The 16,072-nt window shown below is 38.9% G+C and overlaps 1 protein-coding gene across 10 annotated transcripts in view; it reads left to right on the top strand.

The window, feature by feature from the left end:
- CCSER2 (coiled-coil serine rich protein 2) overlaps nucleotides 1-16,072 on the top strand; it is a 189,985-nt gene that overhangs the window by 95,588 nt on the left and 78,325 nt on the right. For 8 of the 10 annotated variants that reach the window (XM_038008977.2, XM_007962729.3, XM_007962734.3 and 5 more), the window contains 2 exons: nucleotides 3,481-3,571; nucleotides 11,356-11,518. In XM_038008977.2, coding sequence (XP_037864905.1) covers nucleotides 3,481-3,571; nucleotides 11,356-11,518 — 254 coding nt within the window. Of the gene's footprint in view, nucleotides 1-3,480; nucleotides 3,572-10,554; nucleotides 10,677-11,355; nucleotides 11,519-16,072 lie in introns of those variants that run through there. The other 2 variants (XM_007962737.3, XM_007962736.3) reach the window with 2 other exon arrangements.

The following is a 16,072-nucleotide window of genomic DNA, read 5'->3' as shown; positions in this document are numbered from 1 at the left end:
TTTTGTCAGAAACCAGGAGTGAAACCTCTACTTTTTTATGTTTTACATTTGCTTGGTAAATATTCCTCCCTCCCTTTATTTTGAGTCTATGTGCGTCTCTGTATGCAAGATGGGTCTTTTGAAGACAGGATACCAATGGATTTTGGGTAATTATTTAGATTGCCATTCCATGTCTTTTAATTGGGGCATTTAGCCCATTTACATTTAAGGTTAGTATTGTGTGTAAATTTGATCTTGTCATCATGATGCTAGCTGGTTATTTTGCAGACTTGTTTATGTGGTTGCTTCATCGTGTCACTTGTTTGTGTACTTCAGTGTGCTTTTGTAGTGGCTGGTAATGGTTTTTCCTTTCTATATTTAGTGTTTCCTTCAGGAGCTCTTGCAAAGCAGACTCCTTTGCTTATGAAGCTTAGTTTGGCTGGATATGAAATTCTGGGTTGGAAATTCTTTTCTTTAAGAATGTTGTCTATTGTTCCCCAACCTCTTCTGGCTTGTAGGGTTTCCACTGAGAGGTCTGCTATTAGTCTGATTGGCTTTCCTTTGTGGGTGACCTGGTCTTTCTCTCTGGCTGCCCTTAACATTTTTTTTTTTTTCATTTCGACCTTGAGAATCTGATGATTATGTGTCTTGGGGTTGATCTTCTCATGGAATATCTTACTGGGGTTCTCTGCAGTTCCTGAATTTGAATGCTGGCCTGTCTTGCTACCTGGGGGAAGTTCTTCTGGATGATATCCTGAAGTATGTTTCCCAAGTTGGTTCCATTCTCCCCATCTCTTTCAAGTATCCCAATCAGTTATAGGTTTGGTCTCTTTACATAATTGCATATTTTTCAGAGATTTTTTTCATTTATTTTCATTCTTTTTTCTCTAATTTTGTCTGCTTGTTTTATTTCAGCAAGATGGTCGTTAAGCTCTGAGATTCTTTCCTCTGCTTGGTCTGTTGTGCTATTGATACTGGTGATTACATTGGGAAGTTCTCATGTTGTGATTTTCAGCTCCATCAGGTCAGTTATGTTCCTCTCTCAACTGGCTATTTTGACTATCAACTTCTGTGTTGTTTTATCATTCGGAGCGTCTTTGCATTAGGTTACAACATGCTCCTTTAGCTCAGCAAAGTTTGTTGTTACTCACCTTCTGAAGCCTACTGTGTCAGTTCAGCCATCTCATCCTCAGCCCAGTTCTGTGCCCTTGCTGGAGAGGTGTTGTGGTCATTTGCAGGAGATGAGGCACTCTGGCCTTTTGAGTTTTCAGCGTTTTTGCACTGATTCTTTCTCATATTTGTGGGCTTATCTACCTTCGATCTTTGAGGTTGCTGACCTTCGAATGGGATTTTTGTGGGGTCTTTTTTGTTGATGTTTTTATTGCTGTTGTTTTCTGTTTGTTTTCCTTTTAACAGTCAGGCTACTCCTCCAAAGGGCTGCTGGGGTTTGCTGGCATTCCTCTTCAGACCCTAGTTGCCTCAGTTTTTTTCTTACCTGGAGGTATCACCAGTGAAGGCTATGAAACAGCAAAGATGGCAACCTGATCCTTCCTCTGGAAACTCCATTCCAGGGGTTACTGACCTGTTGGCAGCCTGAAGGAAGCACCTGTAGGAGGTGGCTGGAGACCCTGTTGGGTGGTCTCATCCATTCAGGAGAAACAGGATCAGGGACCTACTTAAAGAAGCAGTCTGGCTGCTTTTTGGTAGCACAACTGTGCTGCATTGTGGGGGACCCTTCCTTGTTTGGACTGTCTGGACTCTCCGGAGCCAGCAGACTGGATCAGCTGAGTTGACCAGACGGCAGAGATGGTGGCTGCCCCTGCTCCTGGAAACTCAGTCCTTCTCAGGCAGACTCTGGCCTGTCACTGCTGGCTGGCTGGAATTCCAAGTCAATGGGTCTTAACTTGTAAGGTGCCGTGCAAGTGGGGCCTGCAGAACGACGCTGCTTGGATCCTTGGATTCAGCCACACTCCTAGTGGTATGTAGGGACAGATCTGCCTTGCCAGGAATCCCAGGGGTGGAATATGCAAAACTCTTGCATCTCTGTGTGTGCCCAAACTGCTGCTCTACCTGGACGCCACACTGCTCTGTGTATTGGTGACGTGGTCTTATGAGAGGATGTCCTGATCTGCTGGTTGCAAAGACCTGTGGGAGAAGTGTGGTTTCCCCAGGTGGGATTGCACAATCACTCACCACTTCTCTTGGCTGAGGTTGGGAGTTCCTTTGGCTCCACATGGGTCCCAGGTGGACTGTTGCCCCACCCTGCTTTTCTTCATTCTTTGTGGGTCAAACTATTTGTCTAGTCAGTCCCAATGCGAGAACCTGGATATTTCAGTTGAAGGTGGTGAATTCACTCGCTGCTTTCATTCCTCTCCATGAGTGCCACAGACTATAGCTGCTTCTAATTGGCCATCTTGGCACTCTCTCCTGTTTGCTTTAAATGTATACAGTTTAATTGCATGTCAAACATTCGGCAATAGAGTTTTTTAAAAGGAAAAAAAAAAATTCCAGAGATTTTGTTTTTCAGATAATTTTTCTAGTTACTTTTAGTCTTTGGAGGGCCCAACACAAAATTGAACATATTTGCATGGAACACCCAACATAGGAAACAGTTTTAATTTTATTCATATTGTCTGTAATAAAGTAGATATTTCTCTTCTATAAGAGTTTTTTATGACCATGATGTCTCAGTCTTTTAAAAGTTTGTTGGACTTTTGATCTTTTTACTTGTATATACTAAGGAAAGGTCTTATGATATTTGGATTCATTCTTGGATTGTAAGGACTCACCAGTGGGCTATAGGTCAAACTGAGTTTATTACCTTGACCTTAGTTTTTGTTTATTCAGTTCTTTAGGCTTCAGCACAATAGTCTTTAAAAATAAAACACTTCTTTTCTAAGAAGAGATAATAGCTGGTAAGATTGCAAATAAAAGCCAGCAGGGACTGCATATGCCAGTTTGAATAGTCTAGTCCTATCATAGAAAAAGAACAAATTGAGTCCAGCCAAGGAGGTGACAGAGTGCTTAATGGTAGCAGGAGGTAGGTTTGGCACAGTAAAGGAAATGGAATAACCACATTATTAAAGACTTATTTTATTATTTATGTAAGTGGTCCCATCCCTGGAAATAATAAAACATAGCCTCTCACCTCTTATACCAATTATGAATAACTTTTGGGTGATTCTTTACTATTTTTGATTCTTCAGTATGTTACCAGGGAAGATGTTAAAAACATGGACTTAAAGTATTTTAATATGTAAATAAAAATCTGTTGGGGAGGAAGACTAGGAGGGAGGAAGACTAGGGGAAGGATGTTAGAAATAGCTTAAACTAGTTGAATCTATTTTTATTAAAAAAAATTTAAAAACCTGTTTTATTCTATTCTTTCAGTGCAGATAATGAGCAAATTCAGGATATCATATAGTTCAATTTCTAAAAATAATGGTTGTATATATCCTTAGAGCTAGATTATAGTATATTTTTTACTGCTTTTGTTCACAGGATATTTTGAATAATCTTGAATCATGTGACCTTGAGGATGATGATCTTATGCTTGATGTGGATCTGCCTGAGGATGCACCTCTTGAAAATGGTAAGTTGAAACAATATTGAACCTTCAGAGGTATATACTTGAGCCACTTGACTGTAGCCAATTTGATATTTGTTGCTTGCAGACTTCTTAATCTTAATGGAGCCTTTCAGACTGAGAATCAGTCTTAAGTGATATAAAATAGGTTCATTTGCAAACTAACTTAAATATTTAAAACCTGATTTTGTAAGTCTTAGATATAATTCTCTATGATCCAATAACGTTTTATACCATAAAGTAAGTTGCAGATAAGAGTTGTCTTTTCTTTTTCTGTGTATGTACCCAGTTTTTCCTCCTTTTATCTCGTATTGATTTTAGGAAGAAATGTATTTACAGAAACATACCATCTGACTTGTGAAACACTATAATATCTTAATTTGATAAATATTTTATAAAGATTAATTCTGGAAAGTGATGACCTTCTGAATGGCTCATTCTGTACATTTTACTCCCAATTCTAGTCTATCTTTCTCTCTAGATCCCAGTAACTGCTGGGGTGAGGCTTTGGATAATCCATATAGGAGAGGGGACTTAGGTTCTTTTTGCTCCAATGACATAGCACTTGTAGGATTTTTTTATCTTAAGGACTGTTGGAGAACCAGAAACCAGCATAAAAAAGCCCTGGGGGCAAAGGTTGAAATGGGGATACTCCTGGGGAGAGGGCTGCCCTTAGGAATCTGAGAATTTCCTGTCAATCAACATTTGCCCGGTCTCACAGGCTTCTATGGGCTAGAAATAAAGTAAAAATGGTGAGTGAGATCCTTTTATCCATGGTGCTAGAAAAATGCAAGGAATATTTCAGAGAGGGGAGGTATCTGTCCTAGTGCTTCACTGGGGTGTCAGTAGCCTGCTTTACTGCTTTACTACCAGCTTATATTTGTCATACTGGTGAGGCTTTTATTTTTCCTGCCATAATGCTGTATGGCATTCTCAAAATCTCAGTTGCTTTCAAAATAAACATTTATTTTTCTCATTTATGGATCAAGGATTAGCTGGGAAGCTGAGGCTATGACTGGCTTGAGGTCTGTTCCATGTTTCTTCATTTTGAGATAAGGACCACTTTGGGGCAGGTTGTCTCATGACAGCAGAAATGCAACAGGATGAGCAGAAACATGCATTTTATGTCTCTTAAAGTCTTAGCTAAGAACTAGCACTTTTTTTTTTTTAGAATAACAAAAAATATTTTACTAAAACATAAGATTTACAGAAGTTTCCAGATAAGCCATACCAAATGGTCACAAGATTTTTTGAAGTGGGGAATCTACACTTGACAGCAAAGTCACAGTGTTATTAGTGAGGGTTTAATAGTTGTTTAGTGTTCCCATTTTAGTTCAAACAATCCAAGCTTGTCCATCTGCATTGTCTAAAAAAGGTTAGATTTGGTTAGAAAGCGTATTCTAAAGAACTGCTTAGCTGCTTTTAACCAGTGCAATTAGATCACCAAAAAAAGGGAGAAAGGAGCCCATAAAATTAAAATAAAATCACCTCCCTCCTCAAAAAATAAAATAAAATAAAAAAATAAAATAAAATAAAAAAGAAAAACACCCAGACCCCTGGAGCTAACCTGACAACCACTTTCATTTACAGAAGACACTTATTTTTAAGCACATTCTTTTGGCCAAAGCAGGTGACATGGCCAAACCTAGCACCTTTGGGACTGGGAAGTGTATTCTTCATAATGAAGGCTCTGCACATGATAGAGGACATTGAGTGTATAATTCCATAAGGAGAGAATGAGAAGGTGAGGACAATATCCACTACTCTCTCACAGCGATAGAGATTGTTACACCTTTTTGTGGTTCTGCTGTCGCTTAGTTAGCTCTGGCAAACAGCTGAGTTCTAGTGCTGAAAAAGAAAAAAATCACAGGTAACACTGAGGGAGAACAAGGAAAATGACAGAACCCTGGGGATTAGAGTAGTCCAAGGAGATAATCACTTAGATTGAATTGCAGCACAATTTTTTCTGGAGTTAAAAGACAAGATTTCCCAACAGAACAGTTTATTCAGTAAATGACAGAAAGCATCACTGCTATTGAATCCAAATTAGTGACTTGAAAGATCAAGTAGAAAAATATTGTAGAACACAGAGGAAAAACATAAACCATTGGAAAGTTATAGGGGAAGAATAATGAGACTTGATGATCTGGGAAATTTAATGGTAATTTTTAGGGCTGGTAGTGAGGAGTGAGGGATTTACTTCCTCGGAATAAATCACATGCTAGGTAATGCATTTTACTGTGACAGAATTATAACAACTTTTCTTGGAAACTTTATGCCCTTTCTGAGTGGAAGTAGAGAGAAAGCATCTTAGAGCCTGCCTTATCTTTAGCGGACAACAGAAAGTTACCCAAATATTAGATAAAAGTAGAATCACAGGGAAATTTAGTCTTTGAGGTCTTGATTGGGGACTTGTGAAAAGTAGGAGGGAACTCTTGGGAACATCCCACGTAAACAGTACTTTAGATTTTTCTAGAAGAAGGCAAACAACTATTGGCTATTTTGAGTAAAGGAACATTAAAGAAAGCATGTAAGAACATGGATCTAAAATATGTAGCCTCCTGAGGCACCAAAGATAAAATAATATCTAGGTTTGGTACTGTAGGAAAGTGGGAAATTATTGTTTTTATGGCTCTTCAGTCCCGAATGACTATACACACCCATTACAGTTTTTTGGCTGGGAGGATGAGAATGTTACAGGGACTGGTAGAGGTTTAGGGAGTCTTATAATGTGCTTTCCACTACAGGTTTTAGTCCTTCATAGGTTCTGGTTGTTGATTATATTATGCAGGTTTGATAAACATTTAGACTGGGGCCAGGCGTGGTGGTTCACGCCTGTAATCCCAGCGCTTTGGGAGGCTGAGGCGGGCAGATCACAAGGTCAGGAGATTGAGACCATCCTGGCTAACATGGTGAAACCCAGTCTCTACTAAAAATAGAAAAAAATTAGCTGAGCGTGGAGGCACACGCCTGTAGTCCCAGCTACTTGGGAGACTGAGGCAGGAGAATCGCTTAAACCTGGGAGGTAGAGATTGCAGTGAACTGAGATTGTGCCACTGTACTCCAGCCTGGGCGACAGAGCGAGACTCCATCTCAAAAAAAAAAGTTAGATTGCTCACTGTGAACCATAACGAATGGTTTCAGTGCCCCTAATTCTACCAGTACCAGTGGAGTTTTGGCCCACAGAAGAGTGGCACCTCACTGAAATCTTTAATTTGGATACAAGTTTGCTGTGACCTCATTATGAATGACAGTTGTTAAATTGTCATTTCATGGAAGAAGCCATGAGGAGAGTCTTTTTTCTGGTGAATGCATTTGTGCAGTTAATCTTTCCCTATTAAGTGATATATGTAGTCACACAAAGAAGGAGAGAATGTTGGTCAAATGTTTTCTGGACATTGTGGGCTAGGATTTAGAGACTATTATTGGAGAAAAGTTTTTGGAGATTGTATTAATCCATTCTCATGCCCGAGACTGGGTAATTTATACAGGAAAGAGGTTTAGTTGACTTACAGTTTTGCATGGCTGGGGACGCCACAGGAAACTTACAGTCTTGGTGGAAGGGGGAGCAAACACGTCCTTCTTCACATGACAGCAGGAGAGAGAAGTGCTGAGCAAAGGGGGAAAAGCCCCTTATAAAACAATGAGATCTTGTGAGAACTCGCTATCACAAGAACGTCGTGGAGGAAACTGCCCCCATGATTCATTTATTTCCACCTGGTCCTGCCCTTGACACATGGGGATTATTGCAATTCAAGGTGAGATTTGGGTGGGGACACAGAGCCATACCATGTCAGAGAATGTAGGGGCAGAAAAATATGATACTTTTTCTCAACCATCGTAAGGGTCATGGCTGACATACCTATAACAAAAGAGGTTAACAAAAAAAGTGTAACACATTTATTTAATCAAAATTGTACATGACACGGGATTCTTCAGAAATGAAGACCCAAAGACCCAGGGAAAACTCTGATTTTATGCTTAGACTTCATAAAGAATGGACAGCTGTATAGAAATGTGATTGGACAAAAGGTTATGATCTAATGGTGATAGACTGAGGGCAGGGAGGGTGACCCAGCAAGGACTGTCAGTTCAGATTCTTCTTGGATTCTCTGTAGTATTCCTGCCTCCCATGTATGGTGCAGAACCCCTCTGGAATGAGGGTCTTCAAGGAAGAAAGGAAAAGAGAGTGAGTGAGCTTTCTAGGTTTTAGGGCTTCCATTGAGGGAGAGGATTTTTAGTTTCTGTGACCTGCCTTGGGGAGAGGAATTCTGATTTTTGTAACTCACTTCGGAGAAGGAAGAAGGGCAGGAAACAAGAGGATAGGAAGATCAGAAAGACCTTGCCTCTGAGGCATTTCCAGTTTCCCTCAGTTCAAAGTACTCATCTTGCCAAAGTGCCACACTTTGTAGTATCATGTTCTGATCCCCAACGGAGAAATCTACACGTGAGTGTTTTGGTGACCCTGAGTGTAAGCTAACAGTTGTGGGGTCTAAGGTTGATATTTTAGTGCCCGTATCAATAAAACATTTGTCAGGTTGTCCTTTAATATTTAGAGAAATTTGTTTTTGAGCTTAAGGGTAAAACAAAATTTGGTGCTTGACTTCCCCCTCAGAATACTTTGCTAATCACACTTTTTTCTTTTGTTTCTTATCTCATGCTAAAGAATTCCTTCAGAAGGACTGTATTTTTCTCTAGCAGGGGTTCTCAGCTCATAGTTAGGGCCCAGTCTCGCCTGCATCTGCATCTGGTTGTGATCAGCAGATTGAATTTTTGAACTGGGATGCCTTCAGGTTCACCGGTTTTTTCTTTAGTTTGCCACAAGCCACCATCATTCCCTATGGTATTACACACATTCAGAGGGACTCATTTTCTTTCTTAATCTTACCTGTCCTGTTTTAAATTTAAATTTATCAGTCTTTGGGTCGGGGCGGTGGCTCACGTGTGTAATCCCAGCACTTGGGAGGCCAAGGCGTGTGGATCACTTGAGGTCAGGGGTTCAAGACCAGCCTGGCCAACACGGTGAAACCCTTTCTCTACTAAAAATAGAAAAAATTAGATAGGCTTGGTGATGCATGCCTGTAATCTCAGTTACTCGGGAGGCTGAGGCAGGAGAATAGCTTGAACCTGGGAGGTGGAGGCCGCAGTGAGGCAAGATCATGCCACTGCACTCCAGCTTGGGTGACAGAGCTAGACTTCATCTCAAAATCTTTAATCTTTTCTAAGAAACCATCAGCAGTGTTGTTCCACATTATCTTTTTAGCAGCATTTTAAAATATATAACACGTGATTGATGGATGCCTTGAGAAGTTAAACATGATACTTCCTGCAGAATCTTGGAGCAGTCATTTCTCTAGAGTTTAAGCCCACTTTGTCTCAGTTTGAACATTAGTCTTTTGTGATTATGGCAAATGTTTGCTTCCAGTGCTTACTTGCCATTATGCCCATGTTTGAGTTCAAGTTTCAATAAAGATTCCTCAATTTGGAGTCTATATGTGGAACCTACAACTTTTAGCAAATACAAAAGCACCACATCAGTTTCTACATTGTAATTGCTCACAATATTTAACCCATCTCCTGGCCTATTCACCCGATTTGCTTGCTTCTTCCTCTGTGTGGACAGTGTTGATATCATTCGAATAACTTATCAAGTTGTTTTTTTGACAATGTTTCTTGCTTTGGGAGTGAGTGGAATTTCTCTTGCCTAAATTGAGGAAAAATATGAATTCGGAACAGTTAAATGTAGATTATCCCTTCATTATATAGAGTTACTTAAACTAAAGAAACATTTTAATACCATGTAGAAATACTTAACTGGGTCTTGACTGAATCTATGAATATAATACAAATACGAATTTATATATGATGTTGCCAAAAGCACTAAGCTAAAAGCAATTTTAAATCTTGAAGCCCGGGTATGGTGATTCAGGCCGGTAAGCCCAGCACTTTGGGAAGGTGAGGTGGAAGAATCCCTTGAGGCCAGGATTTTGAGACCAGCCTGGGCAGTATAGCAAGACCCCATCTCTTAAAAAAACACAAAAGACTCTGCATGGTCTCTCATGCCTGTAGTCCTAGCTGGTCTGGAGGTTGAGGCGGAAGGATCACTTGAGCTCAGGAGTTTGGGGTTACAGTGAGCTGTGATTGCACCACTCTACTTTAGCCTGGGTGACAGATTGAGACCCTGTCTCAGACAAAAAGAAAAACCTTCTCGAGATGATTATTTTAAATTTTCTTTTGCTATCTTATTTTCTACTTCTGACATTTTTGGACATAATGGTCACCATGCCTTTATTTGTGAAGTTTTCTGTAAGTGAACTTAAAAAAACAAAAAAACAAACAAAAAAAACTTGGTTTATTCCTGTAAGATGACAACAAATTGAAATAAGTTCAAATGTAAGGCTTCTTTTAAAACATGAAAAAAAATTTTTTTCACATTATTAAATGTATATTTCTTCTTCCTCAAGGTGATTCTAATGAATATAAACAAAATTTCAGTGTCCTTTAAAAAATTGATTTAAATTGTTACACATTTAGAAGAAATACATTAAAATGGATTCAGTATATATGAGAACTGAACATCTGTACTTTTTAAACTACAATATCCTTTTTTGGAATGCCAAAGTTTGTTTTCATCCATTATACTGTAATGAAACACTCGTTATGTTTCAAATTCAAGTTTTTGGTTCAGTGAAACAGTAATTTAAATAAGCGAGGTTTTGTTTTTGTTTTTGTTTTTTTAAATGGGGATTATGTTGATTTTTATAGCTTTTTATTACAAGGAATTCTGAACATGCAGGACTTGAACTTTCTCATGTAGTAGTTCTCAGACTAGAGAAATCTTTCCTGTTCTGTGGCTTGGGTTAGTGTTTAGCAGTATTTTTAGTAACCGTCCTAAGTCAGTAGCTATGTAAGCACTGAGTGAAGATGGAGTCACAGGGCAAACTGGGCTTGCTTCCCACAGGGAGGGCTGGGAGCTGAGCAGGAAGGAAGGCCTGTTCAGCGGTGCCTTGGGTGCAACTATGTCTGAGTAGGCAGTCGGTAACACAATGTCTCCCTTGTGCAAAGTAACTCTCTTAGTGAGTGCTCAGATATGTGAGGAAAAAGTATTTGGGTAAGTGAAGAAGCTTGGGGTGTTTCAAAGAGATTCTTTTCATGTTTTTGTGGTATTTGGATTTAAGGGAGTGTACTGTTTGTTGCTGCAAAGTACTGGCTTTGTTTTCAGTGGCATTTTAGACTTTAGAACAAGCTCTTACTGCAGGCAGATTGAAGCGTCTTTCTTTCTGAAAATGTGAGCTTAATTTTAAAAGTGTGATTTGTTTGTGATGAAAAGTTAATTTGTGCTTCTGGAAATCAATGAAAATTAATTGTAGCAGTCATTTATAGGAATGAATTCTCTTAAAAATCTACTGTTTCCTGTCATTTTCATTCTGAAATCAGAGCCAACTTGTGACAGTGATAAAAACCACCTAAAACTGATTATGAGTGTTTAGATGTATAATGTTGATTTCCAGGATATTTGCCTGTTTTAAAACAGTGTGGCAGTTAATTGTTTACATGACTGTGATATAAAAGTTTTATAATTTACTTCATTTTGAATGATATTAAGTTCAATTTTCACCAGAAGAACTGGTTATGCTTTTAGAAATCTTGATATTGTGATTAACATAAATGGCTGGTATTTTTAGAATATTATTTTTATATTTTCAGCAACATTTAATTATCAAGCTATAAGAGTTAACTTTTATGGAGTATGTACATGTTTATAGTCTTTTTCTTTTGAATCTGTCTAGTGGAGTGTGACAATATGAACCGCTTTGACCGACCAGACAGAAATGTTCGGCAGCCTCAGGAAGGTTTTTGGAAAAGGCCACCCCAGAGGTGGAGTGGACAGGAGCATTACCATCTCAGCCACCCTGACCACTATCATCACCATGGAAAAAGTGACTTGAGCAGGTAAGTACTGTTCTAACTTAGATTTCATTTGCTGTCCTCTGATTTTGAATTATAATTCTCCCTTTTCCACAACCCTCAAAAAACCTGTTTTTGTCTGGTTTGTTTTTAGAGGCACCAAAAAGCACTCAAGTTTTATGTGGTACTAATTGGAATAATATGTCTAATTTGTTCTTTTTGACCCAAATGTTTTTTCATTAGTTTTATCATAAATATAAATACTCTATGTATATCTGCTTTTTGGACTTCAAGTTATGGTATGATTTTCTAGCTCTCATTTGGAAATGATGAAATGTTAATTTTGTTAAATTTCATAGTTTTTCCAAATAATATTTAAAATTAGTTCCAAGTGATCGGTCGTCTTTTGCTCATGTAATAAGTTAAAATTTAAAAATTCCACAAGTACCATTAAAAACAGAGGAAGGTACTGTTTAGTGCTGAAGGTACTGTTTAGTCTTTTCTTTTTCAAAGTAGAGGATAGTCTTTAAATTGATCAGATCTTATTTTGTAGTGAGGCTCCGTAGTCACTCAAACCTGGGATCAAAACCTGACCTGGCACAGATTAGCTTTGCAAGCTTAGATAATTTATTTAGACCATCTCCACTTTACTATCTTTAACACATAATTAATAATATCTTTCTCTCAGTGTTTGAGAATCGGGGTAAAAGTGCCTAGAGTAGTGTCTAGTTTACAGTAGGCACTCTATGGAAGTTATTAGTTTTTCCTTTTCACTTTCTTATCTCGTTCCACAGGGATTTCAGGTCATTTTGGAGCACATTTACAATACAAATAGTACAACTGATTTAAAGAAATAATGGAAGAAAAACATGGTGTCGTATAGTTCCTAAAGTGAGGGAAAACATTGATTCTAAGATTCTTTGCAGTGAAAGCAAAGAATAAAATTCGATTTATTACAACATACGCAGTATGCATAAGATAAAGGGTGTGTTTTTTTCCTGAATTAATTTGTCAGAAAAGTTAAGCAACATTTTCAAACAACTGTTCCTTGGATGTCAACAGTTGTAGAAAAAGAGAGGGTCCCCGGTCAAATGAGTATGAGAATGAATAGATTATAAATATTTTTTAAATGGTGGACTCCATTGTGCTTTTATGTATAAATATAGTACTGTGATTTTGCAAAAGGTGGTAAAAGATACAATATGTAGCCATTTTCCAAAACATATGATCACAAATCCCTTATACTTAGTTTATTTTAAGGGACTATGGTGTGGATCATGCACACAAGTGGTTCTTACTGAGGAGAGAAAAATGTACAGCATTCTTAGGGGTTGCTAATTTGACTGACTTAGCATAGAACTTCCCAACAACTGGGCTGAGGTATACTGGTTTGTTGTGAATGGATATAGATTGATCAGTTCATTGAAACTCTCAATCTTTAGGGTGTTGGTGCTGGGTTTGAGACACCCAGATCCACCTGAGCAAGTTATGGGATTGGTGGTACAGAAAGAAACCGCCTCCAAGACGAGCCTTACCCCAGCATAACTTAAAACTATTAATCTCTCTCTGTGCCTTGATATTAGAAAGGTTTGAGTGTACTAGCCCCAGGGCCTTTTCAATATTGCATGTGCAAAAGTCCTTTTTCCATTCTAAAACTTCCTGAGTATTGCTTCGCTTTCTTCTGTCCCTTAACTCCCATTATTATTGTCATTAGTTATAGGATCATGCCTTATCCTTTACTCAGGGGTATTGGAAGACTGGTGGTTGAGAACTAATACATCCACTCATGTTCTCATCGTAATACTCCTCTGTCTTTTTACCTGGTCTAATCTTCCTCTTTTCTTTTCCGCCTAGACCTCCTTTTTTTCTACACCTTTTGATATGCTATCTGGAATTCTCTCATATCCTAGCAAACTCACATTCTTCATCTCTTCACCTACATTCTTCCAATCATAACTGAAACCTAGCTCTCCCAAATGTACTACTTCCCCAGGAACATTTTTACACCAAAGATTCTTATTTTCCAGTCACTCTCTTCAGTGAAACTCCTCTTCACTGGTTCCTACCTGGACCTTACAAAAAGGCTTGGCCCTTGGCCCACTTTCCCTCTTTGTTATAAGCTTTACTGCAGTCCTGAGTGGCTGCAGTGTTCATGTACAAGTCATTTAACCCTCTGTTTGCTTAGTCCTGTAGACAGTGGTCTCCAACCTTTTTGGCACCAAGGACTAGTCTCCTGGAAGACAGATTTTCCACAGGCCACAGGTGGGAGGTTGGGGGATGGTTTTGGGATTGGGATGAAACTCTTCCACCTCAAATCAGCAGGCATTAGTTAGATTCTCATAAAGGATGTTCAACCTAGATCCCTTGCATGCGCAGCTCACAAGAGGGTTCATGCTCCCATGAGAATCTAATGCTGCCACTGATATGACAAGAGGTGGAACTCCTGTCAGATAAGCAGTAATGCTTGCATGCCTGCCCTCTGCTCACCTCCTGCTGTGCGGCTTAGTTCTTAACAGACTGCAGACTGGTACTGGTCCCTGGCTAGGGGTTTGGGGACCCCAGCTGTGGGATTTTCTGTGAACAAGATACATTATCTGCAAATAGTTGTTACCTTTTCTTTTCCATTTGGGATAAATTTCTTTTTATCTTTTGCATAATTGCTATGGCTACAACCTCTGTTGAGTAGAAGTGGTGAAAGCCAATAGGTGTGTCTTGTTTATGATATTAGAGGGAAAATAAATATTTTAAATATTTCACTGTTAATGTGATGTTAGCTGTGGATTTTAAAAGAGACTTTCTATCAGTTTGAAGTTCCCTTCCATTCATGGATAGTTGAGTGTTTTTATTATGAAAGGGTGTTGGATTTTGTCAGTTACTTTTTCTGTGTCTATAGAGATAATCTCTTTTTTTTCCGCTTTCGTTCTACTGATGTGGAGTAATACATTGACTTTTTCAGATATTGAACCAACCTTGCATTTCTTGGCAAAAGTCTACTTGGTCATGGTATATAATTCTTTGGTATGTTGTGTGTTGTGCTGGTATGTTGGTATGTTGTGTGACTCAGTTTGCTAGTATTTTGTTGAAGATTTTTTGTGCGTGTGTGTATATGTATTCTTAAAAAATACTGGTCTGGGCCGGGCGCGGTGGCTCACGCCTGTAATCCCAGCACTTTGGGAGGCCGAGACGGGTGGATCACGAGGTCAGGAGATCGAGACCATCCTGGCTAACACGGTGAAACCCCATCTCAACTAAAAATACAAAAAACTAGCCAGGCGAGGTGGCGGGCGCTTGTAGTCCCAGCTACCCGGGAGGCTGAGGCGGGAGAATGGCGTAAACCCGGGAGGCGGAGCTTGCAGTGAGCTGAGATCCGGCCACTGCACTCCAGCCTGGGCGACAGAGCGAGACTCCGTCTCAAAAAAAAAAAAAAAAAAAAAATACTGGTCTGCAGTTTTGTTTTTCTTCTTGAGATATCCTTGTCTTGTTTTGATATCAGGACCACACAGATTGAATTGGGAAGTATTCCTTTCACTTCTACTTTTGGGGAGAGTTTGTGAAGGATTTTTGTGAATTCTTCTTTGAATGTTTTGTAGTATTGACCAGTGAAGTTATTTGGGCCTGGGCTTTTCTTTGTGGCAGTTTTTTTTGATTGCTAATTTAATTTTTATAGATATTCTGTAGATGTCTTTTTGGTCTTGTTGGTTTATAATGTTGCTTAAATCTTCTACTTTCTCATATATCTCTAATTGTTCTGTCCATTATTGAAAGTGTGGTGTTCAAGTCTCCTACTTCACTGTATCTTGTAGGGAAGGTGTGTTAGCAGTAAATTCTCTGTTTTTGTTTATCTGGGAATATCTTAATTTCTCTTTTATTTTGAAGGATAGTTTTGCCAAATGTAGACTTCTTGGTTGGCAGTGTTCCTTGTAATATTTCAACCCCCATGCTTTCTGATGAGAAATCAGCTGTTAATGTTATTGAGCGTGTCTTCCACGTGATGAGTCCCCCCTACCCCCACTGGCTTTTTTTTCTGCATTAAGGATTTTCACTTTTTCTTTGGCTTTCAACAGTTAAATTGTAATGTACCCCTCTTTTAGTTTATCATATCTGTAGTTTGTTGAGCCTCCTAGATATGCAGATTAAAGTTTTTCATCAAATTTGGGACATGTTTGGTCATTAGTTACATTCTTTCTGCCCCTCCCCACTTCACTGTGGCCACTTAACTAAGGGAATGTATGAGCATCATTCCTTGCTTGTCACAAAAAATTTGAAAAAATCAATACAAATAATGTGAAAACTACTTAAATCAGATTTCTCCCTGGCCAGAATTTGTTGTTGTGTTTTTTTGTGGTTGTTTACTGACTTTTTTAGACAGATTCTGTAAAAAGTCTGTATTTAAAAAGAATATTTGAAGTCTTTGCTTGGTTTGATTAGTGGTCAGCTAATGGTTGGATGGAGATTTCATTGAATGCCTTGAACTAATAAGTCTCCCACCCTCCATCAGGGCGCTCTGTGTGTTTTCTTAGGCACACCTACAACTTCTGTAAGTAGTTTGCAGCTTAGGCACACTTGCAGTCCCCGGAAGTAGTTTGCAGCTCTGCCTTG

Source organism: Chlorocebus sabaeus, chromosome 9, assembly GCF_047675955.1.
Source record: "Chlorocebus sabaeus isolate Y175 chromosome 9, mChlSab1.0.hap1, whole genome shotgun sequence".
NCBI classification, from domain to species: Eukaryota; Metazoa; Chordata; class Mammalia; order Primates; family Cercopithecidae; genus Chlorocebus; species Chlorocebus sabaeus.
The sequence above is the reverse complement of the archived record's forward strand: the minus strand, read 5'-3'. Positions and strand labels throughout refer to the sequence as shown.